General features: G+C 34.2%; 2 protein-coding genes across 3 annotated transcripts in view; one reads left to right on the forward strand and one right to left on the reverse strand.

Annotated features, from left to right (window-relative positions):
• Window positions 1–91: 91 nt before the first annotated feature.
• On the forward strand, window positions 92–13,099 carry LOC144843820 (ATP-dependent DNA helicase DDX11-like). 2 transcript variants are annotated; one of them, XM_078700776.1, is made up of 22 exons: window positions 92–225; window positions 658–964; window positions 1,592–1,707; window positions 2,171–2,297; window positions 2,524–2,610; window positions 3,422–3,634; window positions 4,133–4,331; window positions 5,104–5,309; window positions 5,898–6,050; window positions 6,527–6,573; window positions 6,952–7,144; window positions 7,228–7,266; window positions 7,361–7,508; window positions 7,639–7,755; window positions 7,995–8,180; window positions 8,428–8,531; window positions 9,113–9,331; window positions 9,939–10,045; window positions 10,443–10,527; window positions 10,618–10,693; window positions 11,087–11,241; window positions 11,363–13,099. In XM_078700776.1, the coding sequence occupies exons 2-22, from the start codon at window positions 725–727 to the stop codon at window positions 11,396–11,398; spliced, it is 2,853 nt and encodes a 950-aa protein (XP_078556902.1). In that variant the 5' UTR covers window positions 92–225; window positions 658–724; the 3' UTR covers window positions 11,399–13,099. The 2 variants fall into 2 exon arrangements, with proteins under 2 accessions (XP_078556902.1, XP_078556901.1); XM_078700775.1 differs by having other exon boundaries at window positions 174–225; window positions 664–964.
• The window catches only part of LOC144843818 (uncharacterized), a 15,128-nt gene continuing 8,133 nt past the window's right edge, over window positions 13,094–20,088 (reverse strand). The window contains exons 9-16 of the mRNA XM_078700772.1: window positions 19,554–19,730; window positions 18,730–18,782; window positions 18,419–18,615; window positions 18,002–18,060; window positions 17,514–17,681; window positions 16,728–16,896; window positions 15,818–15,888; window positions 13,094–15,409 (exon numbers count right to left, since the gene is read on the reverse strand). Coding sequence (XP_078556898.1) covers window positions 15,296–15,409; window positions 15,818–15,888; window positions 16,728–16,896; window positions 17,514–17,681; window positions 18,002–18,060; window positions 18,419–18,615; window positions 18,730–18,782; window positions 19,554–19,730 — 1,008 coding nt within the window. The 3' untranslated portion in view covers window positions 13,094–15,295. The remainder of the gene's footprint in view (window positions 15,410–15,817; window positions 15,889–16,727; window positions 16,897–17,513; window positions 17,682–18,001; window positions 18,061–18,418; window positions 18,616–18,729; window positions 18,783–19,553; window positions 19,731–20,088) is intronic.

Here is a 20,088-nt window from a genome sequence, read left to right on the forward strand (position 1 = left end):
TTTAAATAGATAAATAGTTTTACATTTAAAATCTATAAATACCTAATATTTGTTTACCCATTTCATAATCGCTTCGACCATGTACATTATTTTTGGATTTTTCCGCGAAATATTCGAGATTTTTTAACAAGGATTTTTGTTGAGGTGACTTTTGTACCGTAACCTTGTACTAAAAATACTATTCAGTGTGAACTCAGATGAATTTCTTGAAGATATCCTTATTTTGTAAGACTAATACTGTAATTTTATAATAACAATATTTAAATGTAGCTAACTAATGTACAGGTTTACACGTGTAGAAGTTCTGTTTTATTGAAATTCCAACCACTGTACAGATTGATGAGATTGTTTTGTTCCTTTCATTCTGAGACAGAGACACAGACAGAGGCCGGGTTAGGCCTAGGCATAACTAAGCAGCAAAGCTTTAGCTACTGTAGTGTAGGCTAGGAAATGGTTGGGCCCAGACTCTCTTTTAAGGACAGGCCCACTCCAGTAGAATCAGGGAAGAGTATGTAATTTAACTCTTCCCTGGTAGAATATGACTGCGACCTACACAAAACAACATACCGGTATATTATTAATATAGGCCTACCTACTGTACATGCTGGAATCTGCTTTGTATTTTGTGTAAAACTTTCTAATTATTTCATTCACTAGGCCTAGGCTAATTTATTCTATGAATTAATGAAGCCAGTCAACCAGTCTTAAATTACAGACTTTATTGATGGATTCAGGAAGATCATCAGACACTTCTGCAGAAGAGTTCTTCCTTTCAGAAGATGATGTCAGTGATGTCTTTCCGAAGTCACCAAGATTCTCGACAGCAGCCTCAACAAGTTCCGTGCCATCAAGAGATTTTCTATTTCCGTTTACACCATATAACATTCAAAAGGAATTCATGAGTCACCTATATCTGGCGTTGGATGAGGGACAGATTGGAATATTTGAAAGTCCGACAGGAACCGTAAGCTAATAAAACAAACCAACCATGAAAATCTTCATTTACAATCAACTCTCCCGATTCCGGCCTCTCTAAAAACATAAAAATCTCCCAAAAACAGACTTTTCTTGAGGAACTAAAAAAGTTCCAAATTCTCTTTTACCGTTAAAAACACATTCAGAATACTAGACTTTCCAAAAAAACCAAATATACGATATATATTAGGCCAGCCCAAGGGTGTGGTATTGGGAGAGTTGACGGTATATACATTTATATTATAAAAGTCACCAACATACTACAGTATAAAATAACAACTACTGTACCCACTGAACTGGCCTAGGTGATGTCAAAATGGCAGCGACTGGCCATAGTTTATCTGTTTAAAAATAAGGTTTAGTTTTCTGTATAAAGAGTAATATCCTAAGAACAGATATTTATACAAAATACAATACAAAAACTGTATTATTGTTATTTATATTAGGTATACAGTATATACTGTAGGTCGCAGGTTCATTCATATTGTTCAAATTGCTTAAGTTTGGAAACTAGACAAAAAAACTGGACATTATTACAGCCCAAGGGTGTTCATAATTGGAAGAGTTTATTGTATAATTTTTATCCCTTTATTAATCACTGTTTATTTGTAATTAGGGCAAGTCGTTGAGTTTAATTTGTGGTGCTATTACTTGGCTACGTGATTTTGAAGAAAAGAAGAAGAAAGAAGCTCAAGACATTCTGGATAAGTCATCAGCTCTTGATTCATCTTGGTTAGTGCAACCTCCGCCATGCCACATAAACACTAATTTTTCATGTCTTGACTGCAAAAATAAATATCACTGCAGGAATATAACGTCACAATTTAATGCTAGTACATCATGGTAAAAGTAGCTTTACAATGAAAATCCCTATGGTGAATCTATCCATTGTTGGGGTCAGCTTGATATCTGACCTAGGCATATGAAAATTGAATCACATGTGTATTAAACCATCTTTTAAAATCTAATGAAAATCGTGTAATAACTTTTTGAGTAATTCTGATGTGCTTACTGGTCCACTGGGAGAACATTCTTGTATTTAAGAGGTCACCCAATATACATAAAAGATAAAAGACAATATTAGCAAGCTTTTGCAGGACGCCCAAATACATCACAATAAATAAGCCAAACCGTGTATACTAGGCTTATTCGCATGTCCAGATTAATCTTTTATCTTTTTTATTTATTTCTTTAGTGATTCAACACTGAATGACACCCTGCAGCCCTTAGTTGCATCAACCCCAACGGAACCAAATGAACCTGATTGGTTCCTGGAATTTGATAAAAAGAAGGCTCTTGGTGAACAAGCCCAGAAGATCAAGGTAAGCATTGAATTGAATCACATTGAATTTTACATAGCTTTTAATTTTCAGACTGCATATGAAAAAAATTTAATAAAAAATTGAAGATTCTACAAACATAATGCTGGTAAACATATTTTTATTCAGAATATGAATTTAATTTGCCCTTTCACAAACTTGAATATTTGTCTATTTCTAAGTACCAAGTAAGATAATTTATTCAATTTGTTTTGGTTTTTTGTAACAGCAAGATCAAGAACGAAATATGAAAAGGGATCAAAAGCTGAAAGAAATGAAAAATGACATCCGACAGAGGATGCAGTTTAAAAGAAAGGTACAGTGTTGTATTTAATTGGATGGTTTTTTTTTTAATGGTTTGTTAGTTAAGTCCACTACTCTACAGTAGTTAATTTGCTGGGCTAGCTGATTGATGGGTAGCTGGTAGATGGCTGGCGGATTGATGGGTAGCTGGTAGATGGCTGGCGGATTGATGGGTAGCTGGTAGATGGCTGGCGGATTGATGGGTAGCTGGTAGATGGCTGGCGGATTGATGGGTAGCTGGTAGATGGCTGGCGGATTGATGGATAGCTGGTAGATGGCTGGCGGATTGATGGGTAGCTGGTAGATGGCTGGCGGATTGATGGGTAGCTGGTAGATGGCTGGCGGATTGATGGGTAGCTGGTAGATGGCTGGCGGATTGATGGGTAGCTGGTAGATGGCTGGCGGATTGATGGGTAGCTGGTAGATGGCTGGCGGATTGATGGGTAGCTGGTAGATGGCTAGCTGGTTGATGGGTAGCTGGTAGATGGCTAGCTGGTTGATGGGTAGCTGGTAGATGGCTGGCGGATTGATGGGTAGCTGGTAGATGGCTGGCGGATTGATGGGTAGCTGGTAGATGGCTAGCTGATTGATGGGTAGCTGGTAGATGGCTAGCTGGTTGATGGCTAGAAATGGCTAGCTGATTGATGGCTAGAAATGGCTAGCTGGTTGATGGGCTGGAATATATCTGGTTCATTATAAAATAAATTAGCAAATATACTTTTTACAATGGCATTAGTTTTGAGTTTTTCATGTTCTGACTTTCTAGGTTATTTACTATTTATGACATTGTTAATTTCTTTAAATCTATATTTCTTTTTCTGTAGAGAAAATCAACCACAGTTGATGATGTTGCCATTAAGTCAACACATGATGAAAATGCAAATACGGTAGAAGGTGGTAAATCAGATACGACACCTGTAGCAGACGACGATAATGATGATAACTTAGTAGTTGATGAGTATCATAGCGATGAAGAAGTAACAATGTTTGAAACAGAAGAGGAGGAGGTTGACATGGAACAACCGCATGTTACTAAGGTAACAGCTTTATGCAACCAGTAACCTGTTTTCAGAAACCGTAGAGAAACTAGAGAGCCAATTGGGAGACAGTGAAGTGATGCAAGCAATGATGGGGATCGAATTCTAAAAATTGCAGCCATACAACTGTAGCTTGGTGGTTAACTTGCTTGCCTTCCAATCCCAAGGTCCAGGGTTCTATCCTGCTCTACAGTAGTGCCGTGGTTGTAACTCGTGACTCTTTCAATTCCACTCCCAAGTCTCATTAGACTTTATTGTCTCATGAGACTCTGGTTTATAAGCATGAAAAATTGTAAATTATTCTGTAATTGGCGAGTTCCTCGTTGTTGGATGCGTAAGAAATTTTTTTTAAAATACTATAAAGGAAATCAGAAAATGTGTATATAAGTTTTTATATATTATCTTCATTGTTAATAACTTGGTTTGCTTGTGTGTCCATTAGTTTTGTTGAATTTGAAATATAAATATTTATTATTCTTTTCATTTATAATTAAACAGATATACTATTGCAGTCGAACACATTCGCAACTTAGTCAGTTTGTCCACGAGATTCAGAAAAGTCCATTTGGCAGTGACTCAAAAGTGGTAACACTAGGTTCTAGGCAAAACCTATGCATAAACGATGCTGTAAAGAAGCTAAGCAGTTTGTCTATGATGAATGAGAGGTGCCTGGAACTACAGAAGAACAAGAAAAAAGGTAGACTTATATACATACATTAGAACCCTTACTTTAGTACACCTCTATTCAGAGGAACACTTAGAGGACACTTTCCTGTGAAACAAATTAGGAGAAAATATGTTTTAATACAATGGCCAATTCCTATTCAGGAGGCATTCCTATTTAAGGGGACACTTTTATTTATTTATTTATTTGTCCCATTAATAAGGGTTCTCAGGCCTTGTCTTTTAAGGCGAGTGAATGCGATCACTCACCTAACACACTCCTAAACTGCCCTTGAGGAGTGCGATTTACAACACGCCTTAATTTGGTAAACTTCTACACACCAAAATACAAACAGCACACCTACAGCACCCCTGAATGTATTGAGGAGTGCAATTTGTAGCACACCTATGATTTTCAAAAGACAAGGCCTGGGTTCTACTGTATATAAATGTCTGAAACACTTGAATACATTTACCATGGTGGTTAAGGTGTTGATAAATGTGTCTGGAATGATTGTTTTGGTTTTCACATTGGTCAGTTAATAGTTAATATAGTACTTTTTTGTTACATTTGGACATAGTAACAAATATATTGAACTGGTAGGGTAATTAGCCCGACACAGTGACGTAAATTAAAAGTTACTAAGATTAACTTACTTTCACTTTAAACTGGCTTTATGTGAGGCCTACAAATGCAACAGAAATAAATACTGCGAAGTGAACAATTGAATTTAAAATATAGAAATCAGCTCATATCTTCAGAGAATAATCTAAATTTCAGATTGCGTTTGATTGTTATTGTTTAGAACCAAAGAAAGTTGAGCAAACCCAGCCAAAGAAACGAGCAAAAGTAAATAAAAGTGGGTGTCCATTTTACTCAGCAACTCGGTTTGAGAATTTTAGAGATTACGTATCGGTGGATGTTATGGACATCGAGCAACTTGTGGAAACTGGAAAGGAAATGAAGTCATGCCCTTACTATGGAACAAGATTGGCAATCCCGGAAGCTCAGGTAAGAAAATTCACAAAATTCATTTCAAATCAATTCATTTATTTCTTTTTATTTAAAGTAGAATGCACTTATGCTGGAGAAACTTAAATAAGCCCAAAGGGCTTTAAGGCTAGTTCCACCAGAAAAAAAATAATCAAAAAGTATATATAAATAAAATATGTCAAATGTAGTCAACAAATAAATAAATTATTAAAAAATGAATAAATAATTAACTGTAAAAATAAAAGAAAATGAAGCTGCATAAACAAGCTCAACAAGATACAGAACAAGCATGATACAGGACAATAACACACGATAAAACAAGGACAGAAGGGACGAAAACGCTGGATAAAAGTAAAAAACTGGGTTAGAGGAGAGCGACAAAATGCTTAGTGGGAGTCTATCGATTATGGATACTTTGATACTAACAATGATTTGTAAACTAAACTTGAAGGATTCGAAAGAGTGGTTTTGTAGAAAATGGTGTTTGTCCTATGGAATGGATTGTCACCTCTCCAGAAGACTGTGACTATTAATTCTAGCCTGAAATATTATACTGTAAAAGATATTTTGAAAGTTACTAATATTGATTATTTCTTATTTTATTAGGTGGTTGTTCTTCCATACAATACTCTTTTACACAAATCTACAAGAGAGGCATGTGGCATTAAAATAGAAGGGAATGTTGTGATCATAGACGAGGCGCACAACCTGACTGAAACAATTGCCAATATGTATAGTGTTGAAGTTACTGGCTCACAAGTAAGAATAGACTGTAATATTCCTGTTTCCCAACCGCTGGTCATGATCCAGGGGTCGTGATCCTCTGTGTGTTCTTGACTCTCTGCGTAGTCTTGACCCTACACATGGATGCGACCTAATGCATGGTGGCCCTATATGTGGTGAAAAAATTCTTGCTTAAGCTCTGTCTACACTATCAAACTTTATGTGACAAAACAATGTGATGTGCCCATATATGAACATGATGATGTCATATAACTGCCATATTTGAGCATATCACTACCATATTTGGCCACATCACACTTTTTTGTGAAATATCATTTTAGATCAAAGTACTTCAGAAACAGGTTTTTAGTGTTTTTCAAAATCTTTTTTAGCCAACCCTAAACATATTTTACACAAATTTACATATCCAACTGCTAATCCAATATTCCACCTATCTTCTGGACAATCTGAAGATATATTACTTTATTATTTTGTTATTGTTTTGTCTACAGTTTTGCAGAGCATATTCACAGCTTTCACAGTACATGGAAAAGTTCAAGTAAGTAAATCAATAGAATCAAACCCGTAACCAGTGGTAGAGTTGTAGGATTAATCATGACTATTGTTAATCTAGACTTAATATTTGTCGCTACAATATTTTAGTCTCATATTTCTTACCCTCAAGCTGGTCTTGTTTATGGCCAGACCTGGCCAGACACTCTAGGTTGCCTGGATCTTACATTTCTTGTGATTAGCTTAAAGGACCCAATGGAAATAGCTACTAAACTTTCTGGGCCAGTATGCTAGAAAATCTTCTCTAAATATTGTAATGTCAGTAGTTAATGTCACTTTGTATGTATTTTTATAATGATTTTCCTAATAAATTCAAATCAAATCTTAAATATATATTATTATTATATTTTTTTATTTACTATAGGAGTCGACTTAAGGCCAAGAATTTGATGTACATAAAGCAGATTTTGCAGATCTTAGGAAGATGCATTAAAGCCCTTGGAGGAAAGATGAATGCCCCTGCTGAAGAACAACAATTAGGGCCTAGCAACTCAAAACTTTATACAATTAATGATTTCTTATTTTCAACTGAGATTGACAATATTAACATGTTTAAGGTATATAATCTTGCATTGTTTTTTTAAATTAAATTTATTAAGTTGTAAAAATTCAATCATTGACTGTGTTCGTTTAATTTCAGATTCGAAAATATTGTGAAAAAAGTATGATATCAAAAAAGGTAAGTAACTCATGTACATTGTACAATTTGAAACCAATCAAATGTTTTCTAACAGTCTTGTGTAATTTTAAACCAATGAAAATCTTTCTAACAGTTAAATGGATATGTTGAGAAGTACCAACCATCGGTGAAGACTGCTGAACCAGACGTTGAAAAGACGTCAGCCATGACCAAGTTCCTGAACCAAATAAGTCAGAAGAATGAAAAGAAAGAAAACAAGAAAAATGAACAACCTATACCAGGTATAATATGCAAATGAAGGGGAATATTGAAAAAATAGTGCACAGACAAATTATTTCATATTACAGTAATTTTCCAGACGAAAGAATATTTACTTGTATGTATTAACTATGATATTGATGTTTATACTAGAAATGGCAGAGAAAGAACAGCAGCATGTAATGTCCTCACCACTGCAGCATATCGAAGCCTTTCTTTTGGCACTTACAAATGCAGACAAGGATGGCAGGGTTGTAATCCACAAACAAGGTATGCATATGTAATTTTCCCCTTTCCTCATCTTAAAATCACTATGTGGTTATAGCATCATCCTTAATACTTAATGCTTTACCTAATCTAAAATTCTTCAAAAAATGAAAAATGTCATCTCTCAAAATAAAAAATAGCTAGACGCTGTCCCTGATAGTTTCAAAATGGTTGAATTAAAAAATTTAGGCCCAAATTGATCAGCAACCTCTACTAAACAAATTTATCTTTTCTTGTTTCAGATTTATTGAGCCAATCTAGCATCAAGTTCCTGCTGCTGAACCCAGCTGTACATTTCAATGAAGTGGTCAAGGAAGCCAGGTCTGTGATTGTGGCTGGTGGCACCATGCAACCGGTTGATGAATTCAAACATCAACTCTTCTCTTCTGCAGGCGTGACACCAGATAGAATATTGGAATTTTCTTGTGGTAAGTGGAAGGTGGAGATGATTAGTCTAACAACAAGTCAGAGCCAATTCCTTTTTTTAACATTTTTTTTCAATACCAGAATATCTGGAAACCAGACATTAGGCTCAAGGGTGCCCAGTTGACTGTACTATTCTGGTATCTTGGAATCTACAATAGGAATGCTGTATCTTTACACTTTAAATTTATTACAGCCAACCTAAAAAATGTTTTTCAAACAATTTACTCTTTTTTAACATTTGAATTTCAGGACATGTGATTGCACCTGAAAATTTACTTGCCATTGCGATGGCACATGGACCCAGTGGACTTCAGATGGACTTTACATATCAGTCTCGTGACTTGCCTAGGACGGTAAGAATTTACATTAAAAACATAGGTCTACAGCTTAGCGGGAAACTATACACAAAATATAATAACAATTATCTCGGCCGTGCTCAGTACACTTTACAGAACCTAGTACATCTTTGGAAACGAGCAGATGGTTACCCTGTTGTACTAGTTTACACCTAACCACTGTCATGGACAGGTGAGAAAGCGCCTTAAAGTAGCTGCACTGACATGACCCTTAGCGGAGAAGCATGTCGTTAAAAATGTAACATCCGAGTCCACAGCGCCATGAGCAAGAACTCGGTATATTATTATTAAAAATCATTTATAAAGCGTTATTTACAGCGCTAAAAGACCAAAAAGAATTATTGAACCTGCTGATATTTTAAAAGTGAATTGCTTGAGAGAGATTGACACTGACGGATGTGAAGTGGAAGCTGGTTCCAAGCCAATGGTGCTTTGAATAAAACATTTTAGGATCTTAGATTTTAGTTGTGTTTTTAGAATGGATAAGAATCATTTCGGAGCGAAAGACCATGAAATCTATCTACTCAATTTATAAAAATATTTCTTTTGTTTATCAAAAATGTTTAATTTATCATCAGATGGATGAGTTGGGTCGCATTCTGACAAATACGAGTAATGTGGTTCCTGGAGGGCTTGTGTGTTTCTTTCCATCGTACGATTACGAAAAGGTAGTCTACAGTCATTGGGAGAAAACCGGTGTGATTACCAGACTACAGAATCGTAAGCAGATCTTTCGTGAGCCTCGCAAGGCAAACCAAGTCGATCAAGTACTAGGACAGTATTCTGCTTGCATTGAGGTATAGTACATTTCTAAGCAGACTGTTACTGTATGTGAAAGGGCATGTCCAGAACAATTTTAATGGTTACAGGAAAATCAAATTAAAAAACAATAATAAAACTTTGTCTGATTTGTGAACTATGTCATGTTAGTTCATTATGCGCTTGCATAGGATGTGTGTCCTCGCTCCTCACCTTGACACAGGTTTGATGGTTTCTAGGTCCAGGCTACGAAACATCGATTGACCTGACCCAGGTTGGTCTTTGCCTTTTGCCCAGTCCTTGCAAATATCTAATGTTATGTGTACATGTTTCTATGCTGCCTAATAAGCCTGTAATGGCCAATGGTCCACCTGGTCATTTGTCCTGTCTACATGATGAGTGATGATAATGATGACATGATAATCAATTTAGAGAGTACAGAAGTTTGCCCTGCTTCAAAGTACAGCCACTCTCTAAAGCTTTGTCTACGCTATCAAACTTTATGTGACACTATCAAACTAAATGTGATGTGCCTACCATATTTGGGCACATCAAACTTTTTTGATAGTGTAGACAGAGCTTAACAAGTTTTTTGCAAAAACAATATTATAAGTGACATTTTTTTTTCAAACCATGCATTTTCAGAAAGCCTGTAGTGAAGGTAATAAACTGTCTGTGAATGGTGCTATCTTACTTTGTGTTGTTGGCGGGAAAATGAGTGAAGGTATCAATTTTTCAGATAATCTTGGAAGGTGAGTATTTTTTTAATTTTGTATGATTATACTTTGTGAAGGGCTGTTAAAAAAATCCTCTTTAAACTTTAGAGCAAGTATTTTTTTATTCTTATTCTATTCGGTTCTTTAATAAAAACATTCTGATCACTTAATTCTTCGGTGTCGATTTTAATGCTAGTTAATGTTCTTTTTTTAATGGTTTTTCTATATTGACAATATAATTTAATACCACAGGCCTTTTTTATAATATTAGTGGCTCATTGTAATAGTAGCAATATTTAACTGATGATTTAGGAGTAAGCTCTGAAATACACATTTACGAAAACATAAACAAAAATACTGACTTGATGTAACCCAACTCATTTGTATCGATGATCTAATGTTCTTTGTATTTGTATTTTTATTATTATTTCAGGTGTATTGTAATGGTTGGTCTTCCATTTGCAAATATCAAATCACCAGAGTTGAAAGAGAAGATGGATTACCTCGACGCTACAATGGTAAACACATTTTGAAAGTGTTTTTTTTTTTTTTTCATTTTTGTTATTGGTGATCATATTTTGGTAGTGTTTCTGTTTTTCTCCCTGTAGCCAGCAATAAACGGCAGACGACCAGGGCAAGTGCATTATGAGAACCTTTGCATGAAAGCAGTGAATCAGTCTATTGGTAAAAACAATGTTTACTGTAGTTAGAGTGCTTGTATATTTAAGTAAAAATCCTCAAGATGTATTGACCTTGTGCACCGATTTCAAATTGACCTAGTTATAAATAAGTAGACCTGGTTAAAACTAAAGTAGACCTGGTTAAAACTAAAGTAGACCTGGATAAAAATTAAGGTAGACCTGGTTACAACTAAGTAGACCTAGTTAGAACTACGTAGACCTAGTTACAGCTAAGTAGACCTAGTTACAGCTACAGAATGTAGACATACAGTTACAAGTAGACCTGGTTACCTACTGAACTTCACTGTAAGTAACTACGTTAACTAAGGTCACAGAAGAAAAACATGAATGTGAATGTATTACTAAATTACTGCAACATTGTATGCTCATTTCTTAGGCCGTGCCATCCGACACAAAGGAGACTACGCAACTATCTTACTAGTTGATTATCGGTATGCACGACAATCTATTCAGGATAAACTCCCTGGCTGGATTGTACAGCGCCTCCAGACAGCTAATAGGTTCGGCCCAGCATTTGCCTCCACTAGTAAGGTAAGTTTAAAAAAAAATAGCCAAACGTTCATAAATCTAAAAATGTTATTTCATAAATATTTTGGTAATTCAACTTAGATGGTAGTAAAGTGACATAACATTTTCATTTTTGACTTTTCAGTTTTTTGTGGACAAACGACCAAAACTTCCAGTTTAAATCATCCACAGCAACAACTGTTTGAGGTTTCAGTGTAGGCTTATTCAACTGAGTGGCTTAGTGTGGTCTCGTTAAATTGTTTAAACAACATAAAGAAACTTCTATAATTGGAATTGCATGTTCAAACTAAGATTATTTAAAATTTATTTTTTCGAAAATTACCTTCCAGGTAATATAGTATTTAGGAAAAATGTTTACTCGATCAACAGTTGCTGTTTAAAAAGTTAAGAAGTGTATACTGTACATTTTGAGCTGTAGCAGTATCCATCCAGAGACGAGCGACGCACAACCATTAAAAAATGCCATGCTATTGCATGTTCTGTTAATATAAAATATAAAGTTATTTATACTATTTATTGATTGTGGAATTTGAGTTGATTATTGCATTTTTTCACTGCTTTCAATAACAATAGAAAACAATTACAGATTATATAGTAATGATTTCTTTTTTTTCAAACTTGCCTTGCAAGCACTTATTGTATATTTGAGTCATATTCCATAGTTCAGACTATAATTTCAAGGCGATTAATTTAACATTACTGAGCGGGAATTAGGCATTTTAAAATGTTGGCCACGTTTGAATAGATAAAAAACTGTAAACTGTAACAATTATAGGATCATTTGAGGCTTGGGTAGTGTAGTTGAAACAGTCATGTTTCTAGGCATGGGATGGCACTAGGTCAGGATTGAACCCTGTAGCCAAATTCACCAATCACACTTAGGCTAAGGGACACACTTAAAACTAAAATCTTAAAATTACAAAAAAAAAATCTAAATGAATACAATTTAAGGGAAATATCTCACTTAAGTGTGATTGGTGAATATACAGTCACAGGACATTGGAAGGCAATCATGTTAACCACCAAGCTACATGTATCTTCTTTGGGATCCACCTACTGCATCCACCCCAATTAGTAATTTGCCTTCGGATTGTAAAGGCCATATATTATTTGAAATGTATACAAGAAACTTCAAACAACCCAGTGATATACTGGCAATTAATTCATTTTAAATTAACTGAAAATTAGGAAACCTGTGAGAATACCTGAGATTTCGACCTAGAATCTTTATTTATATCATTCTGCATAATAGCTGTAAGTCAAACTTTACACCAGAATAAAAATACATATATTTATTTCCATCAAGGAATTAGTTCAGTGAATGAAAAACCGTTTAAATGATTATTCCATACCACAAGAAATATAAATGGTACATTGGTATTTTATTACAAAAATTAAATTTATATTGTCATTTATATGATTTTAGCACATGGACTAAAAAGGTTGAAGAGGTACTAATTTTTTCCAGTTTATTAAAATATTCTAAAGCTCATGATGATGCCATATTTGGGCAAATCACCACCATATATGGGCACAGCTTTACAATCTTTCCAGTATCACAGGCTAAAACTATAAATACAGTGTATAATCGCTATAAAAGATTAACATAATACAGGCACAACATGTGATACACTGTATTACAGAATTTGCCAAATGATACTGGCTACACAATGCCGTTGTGGGGATACTCTACAAAGAATCTGTTAAAATGTTTATGCAAGAAGAAAATAAGCCATAGTTATTTCAGTACATGTTCCATGCATAGAGTGTACATAATAAATTCCCATATTAATAAAGTTAATATCTTAAAAACCTATTATTAAGTACATATCTTGGAGAGATTTTGCTTTTGAAAATATATTAATTCTTTAAAAAAAACATTCTATGGCAGCAAACTTTAATAAACTTTTGTTTGCAGACTCTGGACTACTACTCCTAGCCCGTGACTATTATTGACTGTTATATTGTTGATAATATTTGGGAGTTGGCTACCCCCAGAACAAATGGCAGACCAGTCAATATGCACAAGGTACTCTTAAATTTAGAAGTGGAATTATATCTCGTGAAGTTTTTAAATTCATTCTATTTCTAGTTTTTGATAATTTTTCTGGTTTTCTTTCAGTATAAATTATGAATGCCATTGTATTTATTATTAGTCAAAACAATAAAACTAAACAAAATAAAAGTCTATAAATATTATATTACTAAATTTCAAGGGTACAATATATTCTTCTGTTTCATAAATAAAATACAGTTATTACATAAGATTAGATAAGAGAATATAATAATAACAGATCTATATACAAAAGTAAATACAATTATAAAACATTATTTCAAAGTTTAAAAGAAAAATTCTAAACCATCCAGCAATAATGCTGAAACATTAGCCACCTTTTTCAGGACGCAGCACATGACTATGCAGCTATTGTGTCTATAAGTCATTCTGCACATTATCATGTACAAACGCAATAATAAATATGTGAGTGACAAAAAGTAACCTGATCGAGATTCGAACCAGGACTCGCAATACCAAAACAAAGATATACATTTTTTTAAAGTAGCAATTAATTATAACAGTTGAAAGAAATGTACAGTATATAAAAAGGTTAATTTATAATGGAAGATAAAATTCTGAAATTTAATGAAAGTATAATACTATATATTATTTTGTTATTGTTGACAATAACATAACAAAGTTCTTTGTAAATTATATTAGCAAATATAATACAATCAGTACTGTTCAAAATCAAACTATACACACTGATAAGTTTTAAGTGAAATAAGACTAGAATTCTGAAGTACAGAATATAATTTGGTATACACTATTCCTCGTAAACCATCTGGTTAGGCGTTTTTATTTAATTAGGCACAATTCTGTAAGAGTAGTATTGTGGTCCTGGGATCCTGCAGGATTTGAATCCAGGATCCTGTGGCTATATTCACCAATCACACTTAAATGACATATTTCCCTTTAAAAAGTATTTCACTTTAACTCCCTTAAATCAATTCACTTTAGATAGTATTTTTTTTTATTTCAAGGGTGTTTTCCCTAAGCTCTGTCTACACTATCAAACTTTATGTGACAGATGTGCCCATGGACACGGTGACGTCATAACACTACAATATTTGGCTAGTTTGATGGTGTAGACAGAGCTTTAATAGCCTAAGTGTGAATGATGAATACGACCACTGAGATTTATGACTCATTATCTTAACCACAAATGCATTTTTGTCTTTTAATGTCCTATATTATGTATAGATTCAGAGAATAGGAAATTGAAATTAAAATACTTATAATAATAAACAAATATTATGGCAGACAATTGGTTATATCCAGACATATTTAAAAAATATATCTGAAATAATATTTCCTTTAAAATTAAATTTTATTTAACTCAATATTTATAACAAGTAGTAACTTGTTAAAATAATGTATATCATTAAAATATTCTTACTTCGAAAAAATAATACTAGATATCCTCAATGACATGCAACTTGATTAGCATAATAAAAATAATTATATATTTTACCAACAGAACGGATTGTTCTCCAATAAACCAAATATTGAGATATTTCAGTTGTTTTCACAAGCCAACAATTTTGTTTAACACCAAAGGGAACAGACATATCATTAGCTAAAATATTTTATTTTATAAAGTGTAATATTTTAATAATATATATAATGTAGTTTTGTAAAAATCTTTTTTTCCATAGTGAAATTTGTAAAAATAGAATTATTATGTTTAGAAGTAATGAACTTCTTTCAACACAAAAAGTGTGTTTTTAGTGGCAGTAAATGAGTTTACATACAGTTAAACACATTCTTTGGGACATCCAGATTAAGAACGAAAAATATATGTTTTAACACTACTTCACTAGAGGAGACACGCCTATTGGGCCTTGGGCATAAATTTACAACTAAAATTGGCAATATTTGACTTTTAACATTATAGTTGTTATCTGCACTACAATTACAAAAATTCTATAAAATAAAAACAAAGATTCTTAACTTCAACACCAAGCAAAGGGTGTGTCCTTTGACTTTCATTATTGTTTATCACGATGAAATCACCTCTACAAAATTAGCTGGGAATCTGCCAACCTTTCCATTTAGACTTCCTTCATACCAGTCATCAGTGTAACTCACTACATCCGTGATGAGATCATTAACCTGGCAGCAATAACAAAATAACTTTAACAACATTTCTTTTCAACTCAACAAATTCAAATTTGGATTATTTTTTCTCTTATTAATTATATACCATATTTTCTCCAATAGATGGTGCATGTTGGTTAAGGTTTAATTTATAATAATATCCTGGATTTATATAGCGCCTAATGTTGTGAAACCTCTAAGTGCTCAACATTATTACCCCAGTCATTACCCTCATCCATACCACGTATGGAAACATGTATGATGCTTTACCAATCTGGCGACCTCCGTAAAGAACCTCATCCTACCTTGTATGATCCAGCTAAGTTAGTATTAAGGCGCCTTTTCCCTTTTTGAAAGCAGGTGGGAAAGGGAAACACAGGGTGACACAGTAGATTAAAAAAATTAATATTTATTATAACATACCTTAAATCCTAGATCATCGGGCATTTCAGCATTGAAATCAAATAATGCTCTCACAGTCATCTTTGAACTCCCTACAAACAATCATAAATTATCTGGTTATTAATCACAATGGATATTATTCTGTTGGGTTAATACTCAAAATGTAATCATCCCAGACGAAAGGAGAAGAGACTTGTATAGCAGTAGGCTAATGTGGTAGTCACTGTGTTGTGCACTGAACCGTGAAATACCATAGTTTCCTCTGGTCCATGGTTCAAATCCCATCATCACTCACTCTGCGTTCCAACTGGCAAGTTAGAATACATGTAGATAGTGTACCATCTTTCGGATGAGATGTTAAGTCGTTGGTCCTGTGTGCAACATGGCGCATGTGTACGTTAAAGAATTCAGTACGCTCTTTTAAAAGAGTAGGTGATCGTCTCCTAGTGGACTGCCCAATTCATCAACAGAAGGACCCACCGGAACCAAGTCTAAAGCTCTGTCTACACTATCAAAGTAGTTTGACAAAAAAAGTGTGATATGCCCAAATATGGTAGTGATATGACATCATCATGTCCATATAAGTGCACATCACATTTTGTTGTTACATAAACTTTGATAGTGTAGACAGAGCTTAAGGACTTAAGCCTGTTTTCCTGTCGACGCTATCGTCGTTGATCGTTAACAGTTCAGCGACGATCATTTGAAAACGATCAAGTTGAACTGATAACGATAGCGAGTACCTTTTCCTGTAAATCGTTAACATTTCAATGTTTACGTAGAAGATCGCCGATTATTGTTAACGATAGCGTTGAATAACGTCGACAGGAAAACAGGCTTTAGTGGAGTATCCTTGATGTGCAACACCAAAATAACTAACTAGCAGATGAACGAAATAACGCAATACAACACAAGACTTATTATCACTTACCTTCTTGAATTTCCACAAAATTCTTTGGGAAGATACCTTCTTTGCCTCTTAGTCTACCCCTTAACCAATCATCTCCTACAGTTTCTATTAGGGTGATTGTATCCCCTTGATTCAGGGTTAATTCAGCCTCATCTGCAGCCTCAAAGTCAAACAAAGCAGTACAAGTACCCTACAAAATCACAAAATAGTGCATTATCAGAGATAGTTCATATTTTTGTAAAAATCCCACTTGCGGGCCTGCAAGTCGGATTTTTATGGAGGAGTTTGAATTGGTTCGAATTTCGAAAAAGTAGAGCCTTTGATGGACCAACCAACGATTAATTGTAAAAATATTATAAGAATAACACTGGGGTGGGCGGATGCCAGATTTCAGAGGTAGTGAGTGAGAAATTCTCCACCACTTCAGCCCCATAATGGTTGAGGCTGATGCTAGAACATTTTGACAATATGGACTGTTAGTGGCCATAAATTAAGTAAAAATTGTATGAAAGTCTAAAAAAACTTCTTTCGAGTATATAATTAATTTGCTTTTCTAATTTCTTCTATTTTTTGGAAATTTTTTTTTGGACAAGTGGAGCTTTCTAGCAAACAAGTTTCTTTGATTGTTGATATAAAGTTTGCGGTGCACCACGTATATTAGTTCTGAAAAGAACTGTTGAGGTTTCTTTGAGCTATACAGTACTATATATCAATGTAAAATTAAACAAAACTATGGATTATCTAAGATGGTTTTTTTGGGGGGTGGTGTTGATGGGCCTGTTAATCTAACACTAGCTTCTATTTTACCTGTAATGATGCAGTGCTTGGCACTGTACATGGTGAGTTAGCGGCCGATGGTAGATTATCAGGAATATTATCAACAAAATTTGCTGGAAAGCTTCCTTCAATACCATTCAGTTCTCCAATCAGCCATTCGCCATTTACCCGACTTTTAACATTAATTTTATCACCAGTCTATAAAAGATAAATTATAAACAGGAAAAATAAACATGAAGTTATCAAGTTGAGTTACTGGTTCAACATACTGTACCAATCTTACAAAACCACTGAGAGTGTGTGTGGGTGTGTGTGTGGTGCTGTCGCTTATGGAACTTTCAAATTGCATGGACCTAGGAAATTATTTCATTGTGTGCATACAGAGACATTTCTCGACATAGTTTTGGCACGTTTCTGGGTTCAGACGACGACGACCAACTAAAACTAATAATACATAAGTCATCGCCAATTAATAACCCCGTATCAACAAAACTAAATATACAATTTTAACAACAAACCTTAAAGTTTAGCTCTGAGCTATCAGCACCAGTAAAATCGGATAGAGCAACAGTCGAACCTACACAAACAACAATTATATAATGTGATTATATAATACAGAAAAATACAGTAATATATTTAAATTAAAGTGAACTTGAAATCATGATTTTACTGTATATGGTCTAATGATCCCTTTCCAGCTAAAATCAAGCTATACTGGGCTTGGGCCATGTGGGAGGGGGAGACATGTCCCACTTTTTTTAAGGCTCCAAAATACATTATAAATACCTGTGTCCCATTCAAAAACGCATCGAGATCTGTGGTTTTTATACATAGCATCTTATGTTTAGGTGTGAGTGGTTTTCCCCACTTTTTTTAGGCTTCATAACATTTTGTATAAAGAAAAATACATTAGAAATATATATAGTTATACATACCATCATTGGCTTCTACTGGCAAATCTTCAATGATCTCCACATAAGCTTGAGGAAAGATACCAGTTTGGCCGTTAAGTTCACCCTTTAACCATTCATCCCCGACTCTTGCAATTAATTGTATTACATCACCCTCTTTTAAAGGCAAGTCCGACGATTCATCACCTTCATAATCAAATCGTGCTTTACACCTCGGACCACTGTTGAATATAATGGTATATATTTGGGAACATTACGCGAAGTTATGTCATTAAAAGGGTCAATTATCTAATAATAATACTTTTTAGTTCGAAAACAAAAAAAATAATTTTTACCTGATATTATTACGGAAATCATTTTTAATATTTTTGCTTTCAGAAATGTCTTCCTGTAACAACAAAAAATGGAATGTACAATATAGACACAGTGTAGGTTAAAGTACAGTAGGTCAAACGTAGGTCAAAGGGTATACTATACATTATTATATCATAAGTTTCATATCAAGACTTGTGTATAAGCCTAGCATATATTTTTTATATAACTTTGCATGGGCGGATCAAGAAATGTTTAAAAAGTCGGAGGGGGCTCAAATTTATTTATTTTTTCTTCAACAGCGAGTAACTCGCCAATTACAGGATGGATAAACTATTTAATAGTTTATCGTGCTTATAAAGTCTCATTTGAGGCTTAGAGAGTGGAGTTGAAAGAGTCATGAGTTACAACCCCGGCACTATTTGAGGATTGAACACCGGATCAGCATGTTAACCACCAAGCAACAGCTCCAAGAAGGGGGATCCGAATACACAGTGGGATGTCCGATTCTTTTCTCATCTCCTTTTAAAGGGGGATGTTGTGGATGAGTCAGAAGCTCACTCATCCCCCTTTTAAATCTGTCTACATTTTTTTTTATATTTCCACACATTCAATAAAATAAAAAAACTGGGCTCTATACTTCCAATGTTTTATTTATTTATTTTTTATTTTTATTATTTTTTTTGTTTTAATCTGGTGGCCATGACTTAAAGTTTGCCTCCAAACTTAATTTGGCCTCTGCACTCTTGTATTTTAAAACATTTTTTTTACTGGTGTAATTTGTTCTTTAGTAAATTATAAATGTTATATGTTTGTACAAAAAAACAATAAAAACAAACAAACTTACAATAATTTCAACATAGTTCTTTGGGAACATCCCTGAGTCTCCATTGCACTCTCCCTTGTACCACTGGTCATCTATCTTCTCCAATAGCTTGATGTTGTCTCCAGCACTGAATCTAAGGTCCCCTGAAGCGTCCGATTCATATGCATGTAGAGCTACAGCACATGGCCCAGTGATTTCCTGCGTAATCAAACAAATGTATTTAAAATGGTAACTAAAATTGTTTAAATAAATGCAGAAGGTACAATGTATATTAGATGGGAGAAGCCATCTTTTAACAAACTGAAACATTAAGGCATACTACAAATCAAAGGAGCGCCACCAGGTTAAATATCAGAATTCCAAATATCACATAGTCCTTATTCAAGCTTCAAGAAATTCTATTGGTCCACTTTAAACTTAAAAATTAAGACAATAAAACAATAAGAAAAATGCATCAAATTGCATAAAACACATGCGTTTTAAACTCATCATCATAAAATAATTTCCGCAATCAACATTTCAATGTTTACCAGAGGTGTGTAGTCTATACTCTAGC

Source organism: Antedon bifida, chromosome 5 (assembly GCF_963402885.1).
Source record: "Antedon bifida chromosome 5, ecAntBifi1.1, whole genome shotgun sequence".
In the NCBI taxonomy this organism is placed as follows: Eukaryota; Metazoa; Echinodermata; class Crinoidea; order Comatulida; family Antedonidae; genus Antedon; species Antedon bifida.

What these genes read in the sequence shown, in the direction of transcription:
- LOC144843820 (XM_078700776.1), top strand. Translation starts at nt 725, where the DNA reads ATGGATTCAGGAAGATCATCAGACACTTCTGCAGAAGAGTTCTTCCTT. An exon ending in TGGCAATCCCGGAAGCTCAG is followed by an intron (nt 5,310 to 5,897) that starts GTAAGAAAATTC and finishes TTATTTTATTAG; the next exon opens with GTGGTTGTTCTTCCATACAA. An exon ending in TTGAAGTTACTGGCTCACAA is followed by an intron (nt 6,051 to 6,526) that starts GTAAGAATAGAC and finishes TTTTGTCTACAG; the next exon opens with TTTTGCAGAGCATATTCACA.